Consider the following 24,519-nt stretch of genomic DNA (forward strand, 5'->3'; position numbering starts at 1 on the left):
GTTAGCTTCTGTCATACAGGCCTGATTCTATAAAACTCAGTAGCAACAGGTCAGACATTTGTCCTGAGTTTTTCCTTTTATGAGATATACATGCATATATGCACACAGACAGCAGTTGCAGAGCAACCGTTTTTAGCATTTGCAGCATTAGCTGCTCCAGCGCACCTCACTCCTAAAGCCAGACTTTGCCCAGCAGATGTGAAAGGTAGTGCCAAGGGTGCAGAGCTCAAGGCGTCACCCCATTCCTCAATCCTAACTCAGAGCACACATTGGTCCCATAATTACCCACTGCCCAAGGGACTCCTGTTGGCTCTGGAAATGCAACTCAAACTGGCCTTTGGTAGATGCTGTGATCCATCTTATGCTTTCTTGGGAATACTGCTGTAGGAAGGAATACAGACTCAGGCTCTCTCTGTGTAAATGAAGAAATAGCGTGGAGTATTACAGTACCATAATTTCAGAGCCATAGTCAAATAACCACAAAAACCTCTGCAGCAGCTCACTCTATGCTGTGCAGAGCCCTGGAGACAATAATGAAAGAAAACTGTAGAAGCAACAAAAGTCAGCATTAGAAGCTAACAGATCCTGTGTAAATGTTCAATTCATTTCTTTTTGGAGCCAAATTTGGGAGTAATAAACACATTAAATACTTACACTATAGTTTTAATTCAGGCATTAGAAAAATTTATCAAAAGAACGTATTCTGCCAGCACTTTTGTTTGCATGAATCATGGCTCAGTGAAACATTTCAGGCGTATAATTTATCTTTTCTTTGGCTTAAAGAGTAAATGCTTCATGAATTCTGCCCTTGTTTTAATTATGCTGTGTTCTGAATGTAGTTTTGTAGACCACAAAAAAAAAAAAAAAAAAAAGAGAGACTGGTTCACCAAACACAGAATGTTTGTGCAGCTCCTAAGCTACAACTGCAGAGTCTCCCTCTCTTACCAGCAGCACCATTTTGTGTGTTGGCACTCAGTTCAGGGAAACTTTGCTTTAGCTCTTACAAATACTACAAACTATAATCCACCAAAAAAAAAAAAAAAAAAAAACTGTGTTGGCAGCAATATCTAGATTTTTAGTAGGATTATTATTTGGTAACAGTTTGTAGTTACTACAGTAACAGCAGTTAAATTAGAAGCTGTTTGTTAAATTAGATTTAGTCATTCTCTCATCCTACATTAGGACTAGCAACTTTATAGGGAACAGAGGGCAACTGTTCTGCAAGGCAGAGCCAAAGCCTTTGTTTTAGAAATGGAGTTAAAGCAAGTTTGGCAGCATATCAAAAGTGTTTAGTCAATATATTCTTGCTACGAAAGGTCTTAACAGACTCTCCTCCCCCCCACCCCCCAACACACACACTTGTATACTTGAGGAATTAAACGCAAGAGATATGGTGAGGAAGCTCAAGATAAGGTTAAAATTTCATACCCTCTCATGACCCAGTTCTGCCACCATCATTCTCACTGAGTAACTTAGACCCTGACTATGTGAGCTCTCAGACATTCAGTGGTGCAGCTTTAAGCACACATGTAAAAGATGCACAGGCACATTCACTAAACCAAAAACTTGTCTGCAAGCAGGCCCCCAGGCATCAAAAGGCTATCGTGCAGGTTGCAATCTTGCAAGCTTACACACACACACACCCCAAACAAAACCTAAATCTGATGAGTGCCTGGGATTTCCAGATTACTTCCATTAGTAAAGTTTAACACATGGATAGATATAAGATGATGATTAGAACAGAATTCAAAATGAATAGGGAAATCAGACATCACTGCTATAAACTAGACCTGAATGAGCAATAAAAGTGTTCTCAGTATTTGTTTGAACTAGGGAAGACAGACAGGATTTTCTTCGTTGTCTCTCCCCCTTTGATAGTTGTTTGGTACAGTTGCTTACATGAACTTTTCTAGTATAACTATTGCTACCAGCAAATGCTTAACTCTGATTCCTGGTTAAAGCTAGTTCTGATTGCTCATTTCACTATATCATGTGCATTTCACATTGTACTGCTTCCACAGCATCAGCTGAACTTTTGCATTCTGTACTTGCAATCACAACAAAATAAGAAATAAAGTGAATTTTGCATTCAGTTGTAAGAGTAGCAGTTTCTGTGAGCCACGGGCAAAACTTATTTGCAGGAATTTATGAATAGACATGAAATATTTTGGTTAAGTTGGAAAACTTCAGTCTGAATAGCCACAAACAGGAAATAGCATTATCCACTTAGCAGATTATTATTTATGCAGCTCTAGTTATGTACTGAATGGCCTGAGGTTCTAGTAGGCTAAGACTACAGATTCCTTAAATGCACACATACAGCTGAAATACTAGTGATGGGTGCTGCTTTTAGAAGACAATAGTTAAAAATGCAAGTGTTTGTACTCTACAACTAAAGAGAATTAAGATTGATGAGAACAGAAATATTCAAATTTGAGGAGAAAGTGTAAAAGACTTGTTAGAGGAATAGAAACCAGAGACCTTTGGAGAAAACTCGCAGTGATATCAGCGCAGGTAGCAAGCATTTTCCGAGCTATGCTCAACACTACTCAAGAGTTAGTGATCATACAACAGTGTTACTGGAAAAGCTGGACTGCATTCCTAGAAAACAATTACAGTTAATAACACACTTTCATACAGATTCTGGCAAGGGAGTCATGCAGCTAGTTTCTCCCACCTGTTCCCCAGATCAGACAGGATTTGAACATTTTGTCATGCTGATGATCATGAATAAGTAACAAATTAAGTAAAATCTGACTTTCCTCTATTGCTCTCTCCCATTCTGCATTAGCCAAAATGAGCAGTCTGAGTCACAAAACGTCTAGAGCTAAAAGAGCAACACAGTTCCATGATATGCAATGAAGCACACTAAACTAGTCTTCCTTGATTAGTGTGCCAAGTTACCTAATTTCTTACTTTGCATTCTGCTCCTGTAAAATCAATTTTAAGAACTAGTTTCCTTGTCAAAAAAAAATAAAAAAGCCAAGAGTACCAAAAATCATTACTGCATATTATTCTGTTATTCTTGATTCTGGTATGTAGGCTGTGCAACAAGCAGCTGTTGCTCAAAAGTAGTATTTTATTAGTGTGAGAAAAAACATTCTGAAGAGTTTTAGACCATGAAGCGTCAAGCTCTAAGCTCCTAAAGCATAGAAAGCAATTTTACTTTCAGGTATTTTTGTTTTCATTTGTAGCCACCTGCTGTTCATCATCCAGGTTGTTGGAGCATGAGCACAGCTAAACCTTTCATAGAAATACAAGTAAGCTTACACTCTAGGTTGGGTGCCAGCATTTAGTCATGGAGCAGACATCAGCACTATTATTCCTCTGACATAGATGCCTCCCCCATACCTCTATCAGCCACCCTTCAGCGAGTTACTTCCTATGAGTTTAAGAGTAACACTGATTCATCCATACAGCCATCATGACATAAAGTTGTCCTGCACTTTTAATATTCCTAAGAGACTTCATTAAGCATGAAATGGATATTCCTATTCAAACACTTGCCTTCCCCTGTGGGACACTGCTTGACGTGCTCTGTAATCCAACAGCCTCTTTTGCTGGGATGCTTCCGTCAGGAGTGTCTGAAGCCTGCCTTTCCTCTTGGGTATCAATTTGTGTTTTACTCCTCTCCTTTTTCTTCTCCAGTTTGAAGATTCTGTCAAAAAAGGTTACTTGTTTTGGCTCTGGAACAGCTGCATCCTCTCCTTCAGGTGTCTCCGGTGCTGTGAGTTCGACTTCACTAAGCAATGCTGCAGGAGGGGCCTGGGTCAGGTTTTTATGTGAGCATTGCTCCAGTGCAGCTGCTGCGGGAGACTCCACACTTTGACTTAGTGCTTTGTTCACTTCAGGCGTCTCTGAGCTGACATCGAGTTTAGCTGATCCAACTGATGAATCTGTAGCTTGATTTTCAGTACGCCCTGGTACAGGCCATGAAAACGCAAAGACAGAACGAGATTTAGCAGATGGCAGGGGTTTCTTGGCATTGTTCCCCGGATTCTTTCCGCCTGCATCAGAAACAGAGCTTATCTCCATTGTCTTCAGGGAAGAAACAGCCACATTATCCTGTGCAACACTTGCCCTTGCATCCACTACAAACAGAAGCATAAAACAGTAATTATCCATCACAGCAAAGTTATACTACTTGTACAATTAATCATGGTGACCTCGCTCTTTAATAAACTAATTCTGAAATGTGGAGCCTCAGGGAAGACCACACACAGTGTAACTTGTTTAAAGATCCTGTTGTTTTCTTGTACAAAACAAGCTGCAGCTCATCTATTGGACCTGCCCATCTGATTTCTTTCCTCTCTGCTCTTTCTCATTGAAGTCAGTGCAAGTTCTATGCTCCTGGCACAGCTGTCCTAGTGTCAGAGTCAATGGCCAAAGTTTTTGACTGCTTAGTCTAATGGGCACACTAAAAGAAATGCCAATCAACTGAGATGTCTTCAGCATTTTAATTAAGCGTACTGGGGGGTTCAATTTTATTTAAGGATATTTTACTTTCTAATTAGAGTAGTATGCAAAAATTATTAATGAGACTTGAGACAAAGTTAGTATATTATTGTAACATTTTCATCTGAAAGCTAATTGGGAATAGAGAATGAAAACAGAGGAATGATTTTGCTTCCTGGCTTGCCAAATTCCCCAAAGGGCTGTATAGTCATAACTTTTTATGCATTTTTTCCAACACCGTTTTTGCTTTGTTGCATCCTTATAATAGTACAATTTCTACTTGAACTTTTCTTCTATTGTCTATAAATTAGTGTAAACCTGATTTGAACAGTTGTATGTCAAACCGGAGCCATGCTTTTTATCCTTGTATTTCTGACTTTTGCCCACAAGGAATATGACTCTTAATATTTTTCCCCATCAGCATTCTTGCAAATAATTTTCCATTGTGTACACATAACCATCACACTTCAGAGGTGAAAAAAATTTCATATGTAAAATATACTTTATGTTTTGTATTGCAGTGGCACTTTGATCACAAGTGAGAAAAATCTGTGGTACTGTATAGGCAGACAGGAGAAGAGCTGTGTTTTACAGAAGACAAAAGACAGAAGAAAAATCTCTCATCTATTTTGCATGTGGGAGACAATCACAGACAGATTATGTGGTTTGAAGCCCCAGTAAACAAGTGAAATCTTGTGGAGAGGTAAGTCTTACAGCTTCCCTTCAGTTTGAGCTTTTCTTTACTTTTTGACTGAAATATATGTCCAATTTCATTGTCAATCAGCACTACAGATTTCAAGCAGGAATTTAGATCTAATTATAACTGCGCAGAACTGTCAGTCTCAAACTGACTTGTTAAATTAAATTTTAAAATTGTCAGTTTCAGTGTGAAACTGAAATTATTTCAGATAATTGTAACTGTCTTTCGTCAATATTATGCCCTTCACACTTCGCTGTATAACAGAAATGAAACCCTACATAACAATAAAATTTGACTAAAATGTCTCTTTCATAATAGAGATTTAAGGTTCAGGTTTTTTTTTAATTCCTTTAAGAAAACAAATGCCTGTTTCTAGATCAATTTTCAAAACTACGTTAGTTTTTGCAGCAAAAATATATAACGCTTTCCCCAAGGATTTTGCATGATAGTACATATTGCAGCATTAACAGGCACTATACAGTGATGACCAGCATGTTCTTATCCATTTATTATTATTCTGTTGTAATAGTGCTCAGGGACCAAAGTCATGTCTCTGTACAAAAACGGAACAAAATCACAGTCCCAGCATCTGGACATCATATCTCATTCTTGTCAATGTTAACTCTGTGGAAGTCCCTGCTGGACTGTCATTTCTCAGCACAGCATCCATATGGACTGGCAGGAGCTGGGAACTTCCATAAAGCAGAGAGAAGTGCAAGAGTGCACTGGCATGCCAGCATGAATGTCAATTGAATTTACCAAAACACTTGCCAGCAAGAGGCAGCAGCTGACAAAGTGTGAACTGTCACAGCAAGATTCACAACTGTGGCTAGCATTTTACCAGCTGCCAGGAGAGTTGATTCTTTTAGCTTCTCTGCTTCTAACATTTTTATTCTGGAATTTGCCTTCTTATTGTGTTTTGTTCATGTGCAAGCACAAAGAGGGCAGAGTGCCTGAATACATCCTGTTCTGTTCAGGTAAATAGATTTTTATTTCTTTGTGCACCCTAATAAGCAAATTTTTTTCCCTGGATGCTCTTTGTTGCTATTCATGTAAGAAAATGACTCACGCTGGCAACAATTCCCATTGTCAATAATAGTCAACATTCACCTATTTGAACATACTGGCATGCAAAGAAGAGATGCAGATAACTTTGATTGCCACTCCTTATCAGTTAAGGCCACTAAGTATCAGTTTCTAAGCCTCCTAGAGTACTGTATGAAAAAACACTGAAGCACTAATTACTTTATAGTTGGAAACCTTGAAACAAGCCTTGGAAAGGCAAACGGGGACATGCAAGACAACCCCAGGAAAAGCAAATGCTTCCCCAAGATATAAAAAATAGAAATAACATCCACTGAAAAGTAATTATAATAGGAGATGGAACTTGTTTTATATCATAGATAAATCATAGATGAAATACAGGAAAACTGTATTTAGTGTGAAAATAGGTATATAAGCCCATCATTAAGAAAACCAACCAAACAAGAAGCAGCTCATGAACCTATTAAAATCATTTTATCTCTAATTATCATGGAAGGAGTGAACGACCTGGGAAATATAACTGGCAGGAGCTCTGCAGCATGTCTCTTATGTCAAAACAGTTCAAACTGTTTCAGAGAAAGTCTGCTGAGACACCAGGCACAGCAGATCCTACCACTAGAGAGGAGACATTATTGTGGTGGGCTGAACAGAAGAGTTTGACTCATGCCATATTCACAGAAAACTGAAGAAAACAGATTTAGAGGAGATTGCAGTATTTGGATGAAAATTTTCCAGTTTTGACAACATCATTCAACCTCTCAAAACATTTCATTTCAGCCTTTTTCGTTTCCACAAAGTCTGTTTCATTTTCATTAAGAGTCCCTACTATTGCTTGTAAATGCACAAAGATGTCCATGAGACTTGAGAGAATCTTCACAAGTGTCTTTCCAACTGATTTCTCCTCCAAGGTAGTTGATTGAAGCTTATTTCACCTCTCAGTGTATTCATTCACCCTTGAACCCCATGTATGGCAGAAAACCCAATAACTCCCAACTGCTTGCTCTTCTCCAGTTCCATTTGTTTTAGAGCACTCTAAACCTTACTGCCAAAACAGATTCCACTGTTTCTGTCATAACCTTGATAATAAAAGCACACTATTTGTTGTATTAATTCATATAGAAACAGCTATATATAGCTGCCAGAGAGATGAAAGTGATTGAAATTTGTTTTTAAGGGGAACCTGTACAATTATTTAGCAATCCAGAGGCAGGTAGAAATAGAAGCAAAACTTCTTAAATCTTAGGCCAGTTGGGCAAGTAGATGAAAGTTGCTCACTCTGAGTGAGATTAGTAACTACTCCAAAGCTAAAAATCAATGCACAATTTACAGCACTGCCATGAGATTTCAATTTCTACTGCTGCACAGACATTTTCCTATCAAGTATTTAACACAGGACAGTCACAATGCAGGAGATTTGTTCTCCTTTCTCCTTCACTTCAGGACATGTAAACAAATGCAAGACTACAGCTGCACACAAAGTCCCTCCTGTGTAAAAAGAAAATGAAGTTAAAAATATTTTTCTGGGCTTTGCTAGATTAGGCCCATAATTTTTTCCATGATTTAGAAGAACAGAAGGCAGAGAAGAGTAATGATTAATATTATGCCAATTCTGTTTCCCTAATTAAAAAATTGCTTACACAAACTTTCTCCCCCATTTTTGTTTACTTGATTTTTGCATTATGCACTTTCATAGTGGTGAGAACAACCACCACCACCATCTTTGCTGACCAGGACTGGGACAAAGTCTACAGAAGCATCACTAGATTTTGAAAAGCAAGAGGCTGGGTTTTAATAGATAGAACTAGTAGATGAACAATTATAACAGACAAACCTCCAGCATATTTTTAGGCTGACTGTATTAATTGCAAAACTGATCATATAAACATGGAATTATTTGTTTATTACAGGACCTGATGTACCCAGAAACTCATAGGCAGGTAATATAGATCAGAAAGCATTGCTGTAAGATGCCTGCAGTGAGGCACTTATTCTATAGGCATTTAGGACTTGTTTCAAGCAATCTTATGATACAGCTCAGCAACAGAGGAAACTGCAAATGCAAGGAATGCTGAGGATGTCATTGACAAAAGGGAAGGTCAGAGCTGCCCAATCAAACATGACCAAAAAGGCTTTCCTATCTTTTGTCACTTGATTTGCTATTGCAAATCAGTGGGAATAGCAGCAGACACCAGCCAGGTACACATAACAGACAAACACCTTCAAGAGAGAGACCCAGAGCAATTCTGGTCAGCACTTCCAAATTGCTTTCCCTCACTCTTCCACTATAACCCAATTTCATCTGAAGCTGTTTGCTCTCTTCCAGGCAGCAGCCTAAGCAGCATGCTACATAGGTACCTATTTCTGATGCCATCTTTCTCAGGTTACCACCTTTACCTGTGTTCTTAAAACATGCTCCTTTTCCTTAGCTTTCACTTGCTAGTCTGACTTCAGGAGTTCTGAATACCCTCATAGCTAATACTTGGACATTGGGAACATCTGAAGTAAGGCTTGATCCTGTGACATCTTATGTTGACAAGTTCTTTCTTCCTGCCATTTACCCAACTGACTTCTACGGGGCAATTTGTTTTCAGTTAGGAACAACCTGAACTGGCAAGATCCTCAGCATAACGTCTCTCCTCCTCTAGGCCACTAGCATGTGATGGACATACTATACAACAAATACTAGGAGAAAACATTTTCTGATACTGTTGCTTTTGATGAACAAAATTCATACTTTTAGAAACTGAATTGAGCAGGCTATTAGCTAAAAAAACATGGTTAGCATCGCTGGATATTCTGAATACAAGCCAATTACAAACAGGTATTTTGTTTAGCAGTAACTATAGCACTGCAGCAATGTCTTATTCCTAGCAGTTCACTGATAATTACAGAGACAATAGACTTTAATGGCCATGAAGGAGCCATTAAGGGCTATGGGCAGCATTTGGCACCATAAAACCTCCATCAGTGTAGACTAGCATGATGAACCTATAATAGCCCTGAGTGAGTTACTGCAGTGAATACTCCACTTAAAGAAAAAAAATGAATACCTAGTTACACAGAAGTAAGTTTTTCTACTTAACATTTCTGATCTGTTTTTATACATACTTATTGTGTAGGTTTTTCCTTCCAATACTTTGAATTGAGTTGTGTCGTAACACTAAGGCAGACATAAAATTCCAATCTCTAACTACATACAGTATTTGTGTGGGAGATATGCCAAAATGCTTCAGAAAGCTGTTGTGACAAGACTGAATGACTGAGTTTTCAGAATCATTACAACATTCCATTTTCCCCCTTTCTTAACAAAGGAAAAAAAAACTAATATTCTTTTACAATCTTGCTTGGCAGAATTTTATACGAATAGTGTTGAAGGTGCATTCATGCTCTAAGAATAGTTTTGTTTCATTAAGTTAATTAGCACTGATATTTACTTAACACACTTACTGAAAATAACTGAGATTGGGAAGGAGAAAGGAACAGTAAGGATGGCAATAGCTGCTCTTAAAAAAAATCCATTGCATTTCACGCATAACATGCACAACAGTATTATTGCAATACATGTTTCTTTCAGATACTGGCTTGTAGCAGAATTCACAAGATCAGATTTATTTTTGGGAACATCAAAGGAATTGCATCTTAATTGAACTTTTCTTCCTGTGCAATGTTTGTGAACAGAAATATTATTAAGTCACTGTTTTAAGCATCTGCATATAATGACCATCCAAACACGAATAAAATTCTTCCCATATTGTCCTGCTAATACATCTCTGTTCTCTGATAATCTAAGTCCCACAGTTACACTGCTGTTAGTTCTGACCTTCTCATCTCCTATTCAAGTACTGTATTACTTGAAGTTCAGAAGAGGTCATCAGCTCAAAGCATTAGAAGTCATGATCAAATTTGCCATCCTTTTTCTTGCAAAGCAAGAAAGTGTCAAGAAACAGCAGTAGGATACTACTACTATTTAAGTGATTTTAGAGGAGGAAAAGATGGATGCTACTACTCTGTACAATGTCTGCAGCTCTGATAATCAATAGGAGCAGGAAAGACAAGTAATAGAAAGAATCTCTAAGTCCACACATCTGTCAGCCTGTTTGAGCATAAGCAGCAAATGTAGGGAACCAGTTGCCAATCTGCTCACCCAGATGTGAAGCAGATGGTGATGGGACTCTTCCAAATAACATTACTTCCTCTGGTCATATTAAGTTAACTCTGAATTCCTTTTTTTCATTATGTTAGCAGATATAGATTTCACAGACTCATTCATCAATCATACTGTTTAATGTGCAGCACATGGGCAGGTCACTGCGAATCAGAGAAACTCAAACTAACAAGACAAAGACTGCAAATATGCATCTAACATTATTAATAAAATCCTCTTGCTTCACTTGCGTCTTCTGTAGTGAAGAGCTTTATTGCTTTCTCCAAAAATTCTCACTTTACAACCATAAAATATGTAATAATATTATTTCATGCATTATTGCTTTCTAGAAATATTATCAACTACACTTTCTGTAGGAATAACCATCTCTAAATAGCAGTTGCACTTCTCTATCAAAAAAAATATGAACTAAATTAGAAACCAGTGAGATTTCAGGGGTATCTTAATTTTAGCTGCTTTTTAAATAACAAAAAAACTTAAATATGTGTAATACCAACACAGGACAGTTAACTATTTCAGCTTGCTATTTAAACTGATTTAGTAATTACATTGATTAGGTAATCCCTTTAAATAAAACAATGCCATATGTTGCATTTTTATATATTAAAGATAAGATGTACATTTATCCTCTAGGTCTTCAGATCATGTAAATCATCCAGCTTTTATTTACTTCACCAAACTGTGCTGCTTTACATGAGCAAAAAAAATGTTAGATGATTTTTCTAATAGGCAAACATTGACTTATTATAGCTAGATTGCATTAAGAAGTTAGCCATGGAATGGCAATTCTGAACTGCAGTCTGTACCATCTGCATATTTCCATACTAGTCTTTGTTTTTTTTTTCCCCCCTCTAAACTTACATTTTTCAGCTGTATATAACAGACTGAGGTTTCTCTTAATAATGAATAATAGAATAATATTTTCTTTTCCTACAGAGATTGGAGAAAATTGTTGGCTTGTATTATATTCTGAAAGCAGAAAGAAATCCAATACAAGGAAAACACTGATAAAATTAACTTGGCTGGATCTGCAGAGATGTGATCTGAAGCAACACCGCTACACATGAGAGCTGCCTGTGCACACAGTTCAGTGCTCAGTAAGGCTGCAAAACCAACAATAAGTGGTAAGAGAAATCAATGAGATGCTGAAAAGCTAGGAGAGACACACTTACCTGTGGCCAAAAGCAATTCCCGTAAATATGCGGAGATAACTATTCAAAACAGCTAGGAGCCAAATTTTTAGGCCATATAGCTTGCACTAGCTAGGGGATCCTAGGATGTCAGTGTGATCTCTTAAATCTGGTTACTGTTTTGCTATTAACACCATCCAAATAGGCTTGAAATGGGATGCACTTAATGAGTGTTCCTTCATCCATACCCTACAGAAGCACCTCATACCTGTCTCTCCTTCTTTGACCCTTGTATTGTATAGAATAGCATTTTGAGAGCCAAGCTATGTCAGACACCAGGTACAGCTTCCAGGCTAACACCCACAATTTATGCATAATAAATGTATAACCAGTTGAGTTTGTTAATGTACAGAGAAGACACTTCCACCCTCATGCTCTAGTTAAGGAAGCAACAGTTAAATAATATCTAATGCAACAGTAAAATAACATCTAATACATCCTGTAACAGTAATAGGAGAGAGGTGGTCTGGGTTATAACATTAGTCATTCATTACTTTTTGGTAAATAACACTAAGTCTTAGTTGTTAATATTAAATCAGCCTTGCCACATTCCTGGCAGTCACATATCTACTCTATAAATTGTTGTGCCATACCTTAAATTCTCAAGAATTCAAACACGAGCAGCTGACATTGAGTTAGATTTCATTTACAAAGATCTCACTGCATATGAAACAGACAGAGTCTGCTCTCTTGGAGGAGCCTCTAAAATATGAGCACAAGATAGATTTTGCATATCAAAGATTGTTTTGGCCCAGCTCAGGATCAGAAGTGGTATTTCACTGCAAAACCACTTGCACAGGTCCAGGAGCATTGTGTTATAATAGCATAAGTACAGGTGAACTGGCTGCCTCATTACTGTAATTCTCCCAGCCAATCACTTTTTCTAAATGACAAATAGGACAGGAAAAAAAAAGTTCCTATACATATTTCATTGCTAATAAATAACTTCTTTTGTATCTTTGAAGTCAAAACAATACACCTAATCAGGAATCAGAAGACAAGATGGAAATGCTTAAAGGAATGCAAGCGCATTCACAATTCTACCGTATAATTTGTTGAAATTGCTACTGAAATGGCCACACATATTGTTTAATAGAAAAGCAGAGGTTATTTCTCAGACTTTACAATCCAGTGGGTGGGAACACTGAGCTAAGGCTTAGATTTTTCTTTTAATTTCATTTCATTTTTGTAACCAGCTTGCAATGTCCACTTTCTTGTTAAATAAGATAATTTAAATAATGTTAAACTGCTCAAAAATACCAGAAGCTTGAGCACATACAGAAAATTTCAAACAACGTCTTATTGCGATCAAAAAAAGCAAGTTCTACACTACTCCCTTAATACAATATTATTTGTGTATTTAAATGATTTATACTTGTAGCTTCACTTACTTTGAGCCTGCGTACTTCCATTACCCTTTCCTACACCAGATACTGTAACAATCTGTGACTCTTGCTAAACACACATCACATTATCATGTGCCTGAAGGGCCAGATTAGTGGAGTAAACTCCTGCTATTTCAGCTGCAAATATCCCTTGAACCACTTTCCTCAGGCTGCTTACAGATTTTAAATCATCAAGCAAGACAAGTTGAGCTCATTAGGAATCAGCTCAGTGTTACCTGCAGGAAAGCAGCGGTCATTCCACAAGCCCATTACTGGCATTTCTGTCCATCACAAAATAACTCCTTTCTTGCAAAGCTCTGTCCTGTTCTACACTGCCTACCTTACACATCATTACAATTCATTAGGCAATTCCAGAGTAAAATTTTAAGTCTGGAGTACATTAATAACCTTTTCACAAAAAGAACTATAGTGGCTGCCTGTATAACAGCCCAGTTTCTGCGCAGGCCCTGCCTTGTGCCAGCTGTGACCCAAGAATGGGTTTGACAAGGCAAAGCAGTCTGATCAACAGAGCAAATATTTGCCTCCTGAAAGTCTGATTCCTCCACAGCAGTTGGGGAATATTTTAAAGCTTAACTAATTTAGTTTCTAGTCTACATAAACTCACATTCCTTAATCCATTGAGTCTCCATTCTTTTTTTGATCGTCTGCTGCATCCCCTCCAGACTATCAGTTTCCACACCAGTGGATATTTTAGTCTGGCATTCAAGCACAATGACATCACTTGGTAACTCCCAGTTAACATCAAGGATGTCAAAGGCATCTTGGGCTCCCCCACAAAATACAAACTGCTCTCTTTTATTCCATTCTGCAAAACAGTTTTCTGTTGTGTCCCCCACAAGCAGAGGCCTGATCATCCTTGTGTTGCTGCCATTGCCTCTCTGTACTCCTTTGAGCAACCCTAACTTGTGCGCTTTGCAGCAAATAATTTTCTGATGCTTTTTAGGAGCACTAATTCCACCACTGCCCAAGCAGTAGCAGTTTATACAGAACACCCCAAGGCTTCTGCAGATCTGAAAGGGACCAATGCCAAACTACACCTGGCCTATAGCATTCACACTAACCAAAATATTCAGTCTATGAATCACTTTTTTAGATCAGATGCAGAGCCATATTCCTACAACAAATAAACAAATAGCTTCCAGAGGACTTTGGAATTCATTTCCTATTTTGCTGTTTGTTATCTTCTCTTCTTTAAGCTCTTGAGCTTCTGAAAACCACATCTGTTGACTCACAGGGAAGAGCTAAAACATAAACTAATCTTCTAACGTGATACTATGCATCAGCATTTATTGTTGCTTCAGTATAAACCTTTTCTTGCCTGTCTGGTGGCAAGACAAAAGAATTGTGAACATGACACTTCCTAGTACGTACCATCACCGTTCATTGTAGAAGTAGCCTGAACAACAGCAACAGATCCATTTTTAATATTGGCAGGAGGTTCAGAAATAGCCTGAAATATCAAACAATATGCTGCTTAGCAATGGGCGTATTAAGGGGTGTGAAAACCATTAGCAGTATTATACAATGGTCAGGAAAAATAAGAGCAGGCAGTTCTCAGTTACCTGGTAGCTCTTTATTGTGCAGGTATTGTCTTCTTCAGCTTCCTCTGGGACACTCAGTGTATTCCCCATACTGCCTGCAGGAAAAAGAATCACAACGCTTCTTTCTCATTATTTGAACTTCCTGCCTAATTCAAATCAGGAGGTAGCAAATAGTGACAGGCTGTTTAAATTTCCAATAAGCCCCACCTGCTTTCCCCAGAGCACTCTGCCCTGGTCAGCAGCCTAAGACAAACATACACTCGATTACTCACAAGGGCATACAGCTACACACTAAAAATGGCACAGATTAACAAACTCTTTTTGGTTATCGAGGAAAACTGGATGCAGTCACACCTGCATCATTAGTTAGAACTCAGTAGATAGTAAAGGAACATAGAGTTAGCAGCCACAAGCACCATACAGAATAAAGTGAAAAAGACCAAAATAAATGAGTGAATTACAAGTTTTGTGGGATTTTACATTTTTTTTTGTTTTCTGATAAACAAAAATAAGAGAGAAAAGAGACAACATATAAAGAAATTATACACCTAAATTCTGCAAATTAGTCCCTATATGTCAGGCAACTATGTTTAACAAATTCTCTGGGGGAAATTCTCTCCTAGCCTGTGGCTTAGAAATACTTGGCCTGCTTTGGACAACTTCACTGGTCGACCATAGCTCAGACGCATAGCCAAGCTAGATTTTCTTGTCTATTTTAAGCACTTGTAATTGCAGCAAGTCAGAGACAACATGCACCAACCACCTCAAGATTCATCTATGGTCCTGACCGTGGTTCTAGAGCACATTGCATCTTGTATTGCTGCAGTTACAATACTGCTGCTACCTAAACTAGTTAGCTTATGATTCTCTCTCTTATGATTGTACCCACTGGAGTCACAGCTCTGACTACAATTCAGCATAATCTTAATTAATTAATTACTAGTAATTTGTTAGAGGGTCTAATGCAATACTTATTGAAACTAATGAAAAGAGTACTGATTTATTAAACTTTGTTTCAGGATCAATATGTTTGATTCAATTTTAGGCGCTGTCCTATATAAAGTACACATAAAACTTTCTATTCATAATTTAAACTGCATTTATGTATTGTCTGAACTCACTATGCTGAGTGAATTTACTGGACAGTAAATTCTTCGGGCCAATGTACTCTCAATTTAGCAACATGGTTGAAGGGCAAACCAGACTGAAGCCAAGAGGAAGGTTCGTATTGGCTTTAGCTCAGGATCTGTGTGTACTGTTAAAGCAAAACAAACACTAAGGAGAGACTATTCTGAGCCACACCTTGAAAGAGAAAGCTCTCCAAAGGGAGGAAGATGGAGGGCTGCAGCCAGCTCCAGGCTTAGCACTCATACTGTGAGATCTCCTTTGCAGGTACTGTGGGTACCAAGTGCTGTTCAGTTTATGATTGCTCTGGTTTATGTCTACATGAATTGGAGAACCAGCAGAGGTACAGAAGAGACCAACTTCTTTCTGAATGTTTTAATTAGACAGTCATTGACTATTGGAGAAAAGAAGGAAAAGAGTAGTTTTGCTAAACTGTGTTCATTAGAATTTGAATCTGAGAAGTGAGGGGAAGGTCTTGTTTCAGCATACACCTCCAAGTATCTGGTTCTAGTTGTTGTTTACAGCGCTCAAGCTGGTTGTGGTTTTTTTTTCTAACACCAATCTATAAACCTGTGCTTTACAGCAATAGTTCAAATCTGGTTTCTGTTTTCTGCTGCATCCTAACTGAAGTGAAATTCAAGCTGGGCCTCTCTTCCAGACTTGGTTATTGTTCTTTGCTAATGCTGAGCTGGACACTGAATGGCCCCCACAGATACTGAAACATGAACTGTAATCATGTGCTGCTGAGAGCTGCTACATAAATAGTGGCTGCAGGACAGAGCCCTGATTTCAGAATGCAGAGCTGTTCTATGGCGATTTTATCTTCTCAGCTGATATTTCCACTATAAATCAGAACTTTTGATTTATTATGGAAAACAGCCAGCGTTTCCCCATGGATGTACAATGGCCTCTTGTCCTTGCTATGTAATTCTGTTACTTAGCAACATTAAGTATTATCCTATTGGAAAAGAAAAAAAAAAAAAGATTCAAATCCCACTGCTTAGTCTTGATGGTAATTTTAGTATCTAGTTGAATATGGAGGATTTATTTTCATTTTCCATTCACAGGACCTCCTGGTTTATGCCAGGAGACAACTTAGGCAGGGGATGGAATATTTGCAAGTGATGTGCTTCCTTTTTCTCATATGCTGTAAAAGCAGTACATATTAGAGGGGAATGAGAGAGGCAGAGTTCCTATTTATTTTTATTTCTGCAATGATTTGTAGCCTGATTCTCAATTACTCCAGTTTCCTGGTGATGTAACTCTACTGATGTCAAGTAAGTTACCTTTAACTGCTGATCTGTGGCATATTTTATTGAAGGAGATATTAGCCATTTCCAGAGTCAGGTTTATAATTCTCACAGAAAGCTGGAAGAGGTAAAGTGGATTTAAAGGCCATTTTTGAAAAAAGACTGCAATTAAGTTGTTACATAACCATCTTAGACTACATGCCCAGAGCATGAGGCACAGTATTCCATCATGTTCATATGCAAAGTCTCTTCAGATAGTTTTCCTTTTTGTAACAGTAATTTTACAGCTGCCCATTTAACATGCTTAGGGAAAAGTGGCTACAGAAGAAAGGGAACAAGTCTGTTGCTGTTACTGGGATACAGAACTCCAGTCAATGGCACAGCTTAATAGTAATGACCCAGACTCTCTAATAAAATAAGGAAGATATTTATGCATGTATGCTTCTGCCTGATTTTAAAGAAAAAATGAAAGGTCACTGCCACCTATAGACAAAACTGAGTATCAGCAGAAGTGGTAACATACAAAATGGAATTAGACTGGCAGAATTTCAGGTTGCCAAGCGAACATTGTCGCAGACAATCATTTCTGCCATTGCTTTTAGAAATTGTTGCTGCAGAGACTGTTATATCTGATTCATGTGGATCTAGATTTGCCTAAAGAGCTCTGCTCAAACTGTCATTAAATGAAACAGTTAAATTTTTCCCAAAGTGGTCAGGCCTCTAGTTCATAGGAATGAATCCATTCTTCTCTCTTTTAGGACGCTTTTTCAGATCTGAAAATGCTTAGTTTCAATCTAAGGCAATGTGCTTTATTAAATGTGGAGCCAAGAAAGTTTTAGGAAAAATAAGACAGTCTCCCAGTGCTAGTTCAAGTTACATGTACAGTGCTGTGGATCCCTTCCTCCTTCTGTGGGGATCCAACCTCTACCAGCCAGGCCTATTGCTTCAGCGTGTTTTCTAAAACCTTCCAGGATTACCACATACCAGAGACTTGCAATTTGGACTTCCTTCTTAAAAGAAGTTTTGAAGGCCGTGGGCATGGTCACTTGATAAGATGCAGCATGGAAAAGGAGCTGATAGGTGATAAAGCTGTCCCTGAAACTTGTCTTACACTATAAAGTCCCCACAAGCCTCTCCTTTGGCATCTTTCTTCACTCGCGCGTTTACAAAGACCACCATTTTTTACTCTGGGCTGCAAAAACCTAAGCACCAACTCCCTTTTTGGCATTTTGCTAAAAACTTTACATGAACAACTGAATTTTCAAAAGCTGCTGAGGACTCAGTTTGTCACGACTTGTGTGAGAACTGTAAGTCTTTACTGTCGCTCAGGATGTGGCCCCATCTGTCTCCAGTGGGCAGAGTAAGACAGTGTTAGTTACTGTCTGAGAACCGCTCTCCGGCTCTGAATGCTGCACTGTCTTATAGGGTGAGAGACTTAGTCTCTCTGTTGGATGATTTTGGTATATTGCAGTTATTAATAATGGTTATTTATTAGTGGTACAACCATCAGGCAGGACCTATTCGTACCCTTTTTTTTGTGTCTAAGAAGCATCAGGTCTCTGTTCTAAGCTGTGAGTATGAAGCACAGCTTTAGCCAGACCTGGGAGGTATTGCTGGCAATACGTCTATTTTATGAGAGGAGATTTGGCAACTTTTATGGGGACAAGACAATTCTCAGGGACTGAGAGGGGAAAAGAGATGACCCTGATATAAGAACATTTTTTTTAAGGCCATTAGAAGTGGAGAAAATGAAGGGTAAATTTGTTCTCATCCTCAGGCTCTCTTTCTAGATACAGATTTTTATATTAAGTTTCAAGGATATTATCCTGTGGGGGGCTTATTTAAACCAGCTGGAATGCAGTCTAACTGGTTTAAAAAGGAACAGGCACTACCAGCCTCCAAATCAGACACAGCTCTTGAACAGTGCTTTTTCCAGATTTGCTTCACTGCTTCTATTGTAATGAAGAATCCAAAAGATAAATTGTATTTGTTTGTTTGTTTGTTTGTTTGTTTTATGTTACATGAACCATAGTATTCTCCAAGACTTGATAAATTTCTTTCCTTTCCCTCACTCAAAAAATATTTGGTTTGGTCCTGGCAAAATAGTAAAAGTTTTCACAGGTTGAAAGCAAAATGAGAAGATTAAAACAAAATCTGTGATCTGCTTTGTACTCAAGCTAAAGCCGGATGAGTTTACCCTTTTTAGGTATCGACCAACCTAGAATATTACAATTGTCTGTGTCATAGTGTCTACTGATATTAAAAAGTACACGTGGATTCTATTAATGCCTCACTAAAACTTGCCATATGTTTTACTTAAATGCCAGAAAACAAAAAAAATCAACTTAATTTAGTTCTCTTTGGATCTCATTTCATTAGATATGTCTCCTCTGTAAGTGTTGGAGAAAGATTTAAATAACCTAGGATATATTTGAGAAGCAGAAGAGGGACCTAGTATATATTGATTCATGCAGGAAGCACTCCGCAGTGCAGTTGCAGGTGAGGACTGGATCCTGAGCTGTTTAATACATACGCATCCTGTATCCTGCCTCTCAGAAAACAGGTGAATGTGAGAACATGTCACTCTGTCCAGCTTGAGAGGCGGAGTTCCTGCTCTGATTCATGTGTTTTAGAAAAGAGTTTAGGAAATTTCCCTACTCTCCTTCAGTGCAGCTCTTGACTGCTCTCATGCAAGAAAAGGTAACTCAGACGCACGTTGGGTATACCGAGGACAAATGCATCTGAACATTATCACTGGTTAAGCAATAGGAATGGACATATTTCAGACAGAAGGGAAGGGACAGGAGAAGGAAGGATTGAAATGACTCACCCAGAGCAAACAAAAAACACCCAAGAACAGTCTGAATAGCAGCTAGGCAGCTGGCTGTGCATTTAGGGCATGCAATAGCACAGTCATTAAGGCTTTGCAGGTCATTTTTTAATGCAATTCTTTCAGCCATTCTGTATTGTAGTCAAATGAGAAAGATAAAAAGAAATTAAGCATTCACACCTTGGGCTTTCAGGGAAGGAGCAATTCAACAATGTCACAAAGGCAAGGGATCCTGACCAAACTGGTAGAACCGATCGTGATCCGTGATCGTCAGAAGGCAGATCTTTTTATTCTTCTGACCATGTACAGAAAAGAGCAGTGCACAGAAATGGAAAATTTAACACCAGGTACTTTAAAGAACAAACAAAACATAAATGTTTTTAAAAGCCGACCCCTTGGTAGGAGATCCCAAGATCTAAATTGAAGTATAGGATAGAAGTGGCACCACCAGGAAGAATAAAAGCAAAACCTAAGAAAAGCCAGAACAAGAAGAGTAGCACGAATTACCTCGGGGAGGATCTGTCCAGAGCACCCCAACCCCTACAGGCACTGGCGCTGTTCAGGAAGAGGTGCTGCACTTGCTCTGCCCCAACCTGGCAGCTCTCACTGGTTATGCCTTTGGTAATCAGTCTCTCCGTACTCACAAACACTGGGTGCAAATACACAGAGGGGTGGAGTATTCTACCTTCCCAGCCCTTCTCAAAATATTTTCTATTCCTGAGTTTTCTGGTCACCCAAACCTGTTCAAATGCATATTCGGTTTTCTGGCTTCAGGGGCAGCCCAACATGGGTGTTCTGTTGCTGAAATTTGCAACTATGTGCTGAACCTTCCAAGCATGGATGTTTCCCGTAAAGGCAAAATAACTCCCCAAAAGTGTATTTGATGACATGATGGTTTACTATAATCAAAGTGAATCCTAATATACTGCCCAAGTGGTTATATTTTAATTCTATTGGCACAATTTACTGCTCCCCTAAATGACTCGCTAAGCCCACACTCAGACTGGGATGTCTCTGGGGCAAGGGCAGACCTTCTGTTCTATGTTTCATTCCTCTTTGTCCAATAAGACTTGGACTCTTGAGTTCCCAGAGGTTGTCATAATACAGACAAAAAATTCCTTATTTTTAGATTGAAAAAGCAATATCAGAGAGTTGTGAAAGGTTCACACAAGATGATACCATAAAGCGGTTTCAGGGCTGGCTGCAACTCTTACACACAGCTCTGAACAACCATGCTCCTTCCCTAAGCAGTGCAGAACAGCAGGAATGCTGTTAACACTGTAGTGATGTGAAGATACTAAAAGCACAATGTCAGCTTCTCCTTAATTATTAATGTAATATCCTGAGGCCAGGGCTTCTCAGAGGTTCTCTTTAGACTTCCTTTCATCCCAACCTCATGTATGTAGATGACTTGACTGTCAGATTCAAGTGTTCAAATATAATATTCAGCTTGTTTCATGTAATACGTTGTCTGCACAGTATGTGTCTTGAGATTCAACTAAATTAAAATTCTGTCTCATAAAAGATCTCATAGATCTTTTTTTGCCTATTGACTGGCTGATAGTATCTTGATGGCCCTTATAGCTGTACGTTTTTGAATATAATTCTGTTATAAACCATGATATAGAAACAGGAACAGATCTATGATGAAGTGATGTGCTGACTGTGAATGGTGAGTGTCAGATGCTTCAAAAGATGAAGAAACTGAATATCTGGACAGCACATTTGGAAACTATATACAGCCTAAGTTACAAAATGCCAGCCTGGCTGCCAAATTGGTCATCCATTCTGCAACTCTGAACTCTCCTCACTTTTTTTTTGGTCTTTTTGTTTTTGGCAAGGTGTGACTTTACTTTCTTCTTGGGTTTAAATATTATTCTGAAATAATTTTAAAATGCAAGATGTAAGTATTTCATTCTAGAAATACTTCATTCTGTTAAAGAAAATGTCATTCACATTCAATGTGCTTTTGCAATATATTTTGTTTTCTGTGGAGCTATTTGCTACAAAACAATTGTCAGTTTCAGTCTTAAAAACTTAATGTATAACATGGAAGAAATGATGGACTATCGTATACTTCTGCACCTTACAGTACGGCTGTGAATGTCAAAAAATACTCATTTTCCTCAAAAAAGGATATTCTTAGAATTTAACTTCTAACAGATGGTACTGTTGCTGTAGGATGTTTGTTTGTTTTCCTTTATGTGCCATAGGATTGTTTCTGCTATTATTTATCCAGGCAGTTTTTTCCCTTCATGATTTAAATTAAGATTTAGATACTCTTAAAAGAAAAGAGTACCTTTTCACTTCATCACTTCTCACTTTGGGCATTTAGCCTAAGTATTTAAGTGAGGGACAAATCAAATCTTAAATAGGCCATGTTGTGAATCTTGAATTAACCTGGACAAATTAGGGTGGTGTTCTAAAATGTGCTTCAAGTGCCATTCTCTCTCAGCTGGCTCTCTCTCCAGTCCAGTCCCTAAATTTAGGCAATTAAGTTGGATACCTGCAACTAGGCAGGGTGAGTAGTCTCAGTGCCTCCATGTTTCTTTCTGCATTATCAAGGTTATTTGTGTTGAAGCCAAAGTGATTTCTCCTTCCCACCCTTCTCATACCTCGGCTTTCTCTGACCTGGTTCGCCAGCACTTGTGACAACAGAAGTGACTAACTGTACTGGAAATACCAAAGGAAGTGTCTTTCTGCTGTCACTCCTCTAACATGTCTGAAGCTATACTGAGAGCTATGTGCATTAGCTGAGATGTTCTTCTTGAGGACACTGGTATAACTTTATTAAATTAGAGAAATCAGTGAGGTTTTTACAGATTTAATTTTTCACAGTTATTTGATCCTAATGGGCAATTATCCATCCATTCTTTGAGGTATTTTTCACATCTGTTTTCATTGTTTTTTCACAGCCAGAAACAGCCCATATATTCAGCAAAGACAGAACAGAGGTGCACCCAATGATGTGCTATCTAGTTCTGTGCTCTGGCTGTGATTTTAACTCAGTAACTATTTAGCCTGAGTGGCAGCTGAGGGAGGAAGACTTGAGCTCAGAGGAGAATTCTCCCGAAGAAGAGCAAACTGTGTTTCGTTCATTATTTCTTAGTGATCAAAATGCTATTATTTTCTATCTAGAATCTATAATGAAACTGTCACCAAATAAATCTCTCTCTCCTGCAGGAAATGCTGAGCTTTTGCATCTGACAGCTGCATAAACCATTCAAATATTGTCAATTGAAGAGCAGACTAATATATTTGCATCTGTTTTTACTTTGCTGGTTATCTGAAGGGGCTGATGTGTTAATTTAAGGTGAGGACTTTCAGCCAGCTGTTACACTCAAGGTTTATTTAGCACAGCAGGATAGCTAAGTAGCAATACATCCTTATCAACACTAGAGAGAGCTGAAAGAAAGAACCTACAGGACAATGGCTGAGGAAAAATATTAGGTGCAACTTCAGGCAAATTCTAACAGTTTTAAACAAAATGCAAATGAAGCTTTGACTCAGTCTTCCCCATTCCAGAGTCAAGCAGATGGATGAAGTGAGTCTTGGACTTCCTTCTTTCCCATGAGGGAGGACCAACCCAACCTTTGCTTAATTTGTTCAGGATTTTGAGTGGGAAGAGCCATGTAGTTGTCTAATGCCTTCAGCCAGGACAGTCCCCAGCCAGGCAGTCGGTAGGAAGAATGCACTGTGCACCTGCCCTATGGGTATCTGGACAGGTTTTAGACTGCTTCCCTGGAGGGGTGACAGAGTCTCTGAACTCTGAAGGGTTAGCTCCACACTGATGGCTGAGTAACAGCCATAAATATTGACAAATTGTGAAATAAAAGATGTTTCATTTACAGTGAAAAATTCCAAGTTCATTGAGTTCAATTTCATTCGGGTCCAGGATGACTGTGGAAAGGGTAAATTGGGTAATTTTTGCCTTCTTTAGTCAGAGAAACTAGCTGGGAATATATACTGCACAAGGAATCTGATAGGGTTATAAGTCTGCTTTAGATGGTTAGATACCTCTAGACCAGCATTTGAAGGAAGTAGATACTGAAGTAAATTAAGGAATTGCTTCTCATAGTAACTTGATAAGTCCATCAGGAGCTACATAACCATCTCTCTTTCCACCATTCTGTGATTCCAACTTAATCTAAATGTCCAAACTACATTTAGTATCATCCTAATATCTCAATGGGAATTTTCCATACTGAAAATATTGGCCAAATGAGCCACTTAATGCAATGTATTCAGAAAAGGGTGTTCTAGCAGTGAGAACTTTTACACTCTGGCACAATCATTTCAGAAGAATGGGAGAAACTATCCTTTCTAAGACTTCAATGTAGATGGAAGATGGCAAATGATATGCCATGAATCTTCATGGTATCCAACATTACATTTGGATGCAATGTTTCATTTATATGAAACTATGAGTTAGACCTCTGAGGTTCAGATTTTTCAGATAAATGTAAAGGTTTCTTTGTTAGAGTAGATTTCTAGAAATGCCAAGGCAGTGCAATGAATGATGTTATTACAGACTTGGGGCTTCAGCAACTGATGCTGTTGAAAATAAGGGCCAAAATAAGATGCTAGCACTCCTGTACACCTGATTCCTGGTGCAAGATCCAGGATCCTTGGAACAGATATAGAGTCAAAAGACAAAGTAGAGAGAGAGTCAAGCACATCACAACAGCAACGCAAATATCTCCTCCTTTAGAGAATGGGTACTGTTTTGAACTAGCCAACAGAAAAGACTGAGCACAAAAGCTCGTACAAACTCCCGTCCCTCAAAGCTTAAATGCTTGACTCAGTGTTACAG

General features: G+C 38.4%; 1 protein-coding gene across 1 annotated transcript in view; it reads right to left on the reverse strand.

Annotated features, from left to right (window-relative positions):
* BCAS1 (brain enriched myelin associated protein 1) overlaps positions 1-14,599 on the reverse strand; it is a 52,593-nt gene extending 37,994 nt beyond the window's left edge. Inside the window, exons 1-3 of the mRNA XM_062589220.1 lie at positions 14,523-14,599; positions 14,332-14,410; positions 3,508-4,091 (exon numbers count right to left, since the gene is read on the reverse strand). Coding sequence (XP_062445204.1) covers positions 3,508-4,091; positions 14,332-14,410; positions 14,523-14,591 — 732 coding nt within the window. The 5' untranslated portion in view covers positions 14,592-14,599. The remainder of the gene's footprint in view (positions 1-3,507; positions 4,092-14,331; positions 14,411-14,522) is intronic.
* Between the last annotated feature and the right edge of the window lie 9,920 nt (positions 14,600-24,519).

This window comes from Rhea pennata, chromosome 16, assembly GCF_028389875.1.
Source record: "Rhea pennata isolate bPtePen1 chromosome 16, bPtePen1.pri, whole genome shotgun sequence".
In the NCBI taxonomy this organism is placed as follows: domain Eukaryota; kingdom Metazoa; phylum Chordata; class Aves; order Rheiformes; family Rheidae; genus Rhea; species Rhea pennata.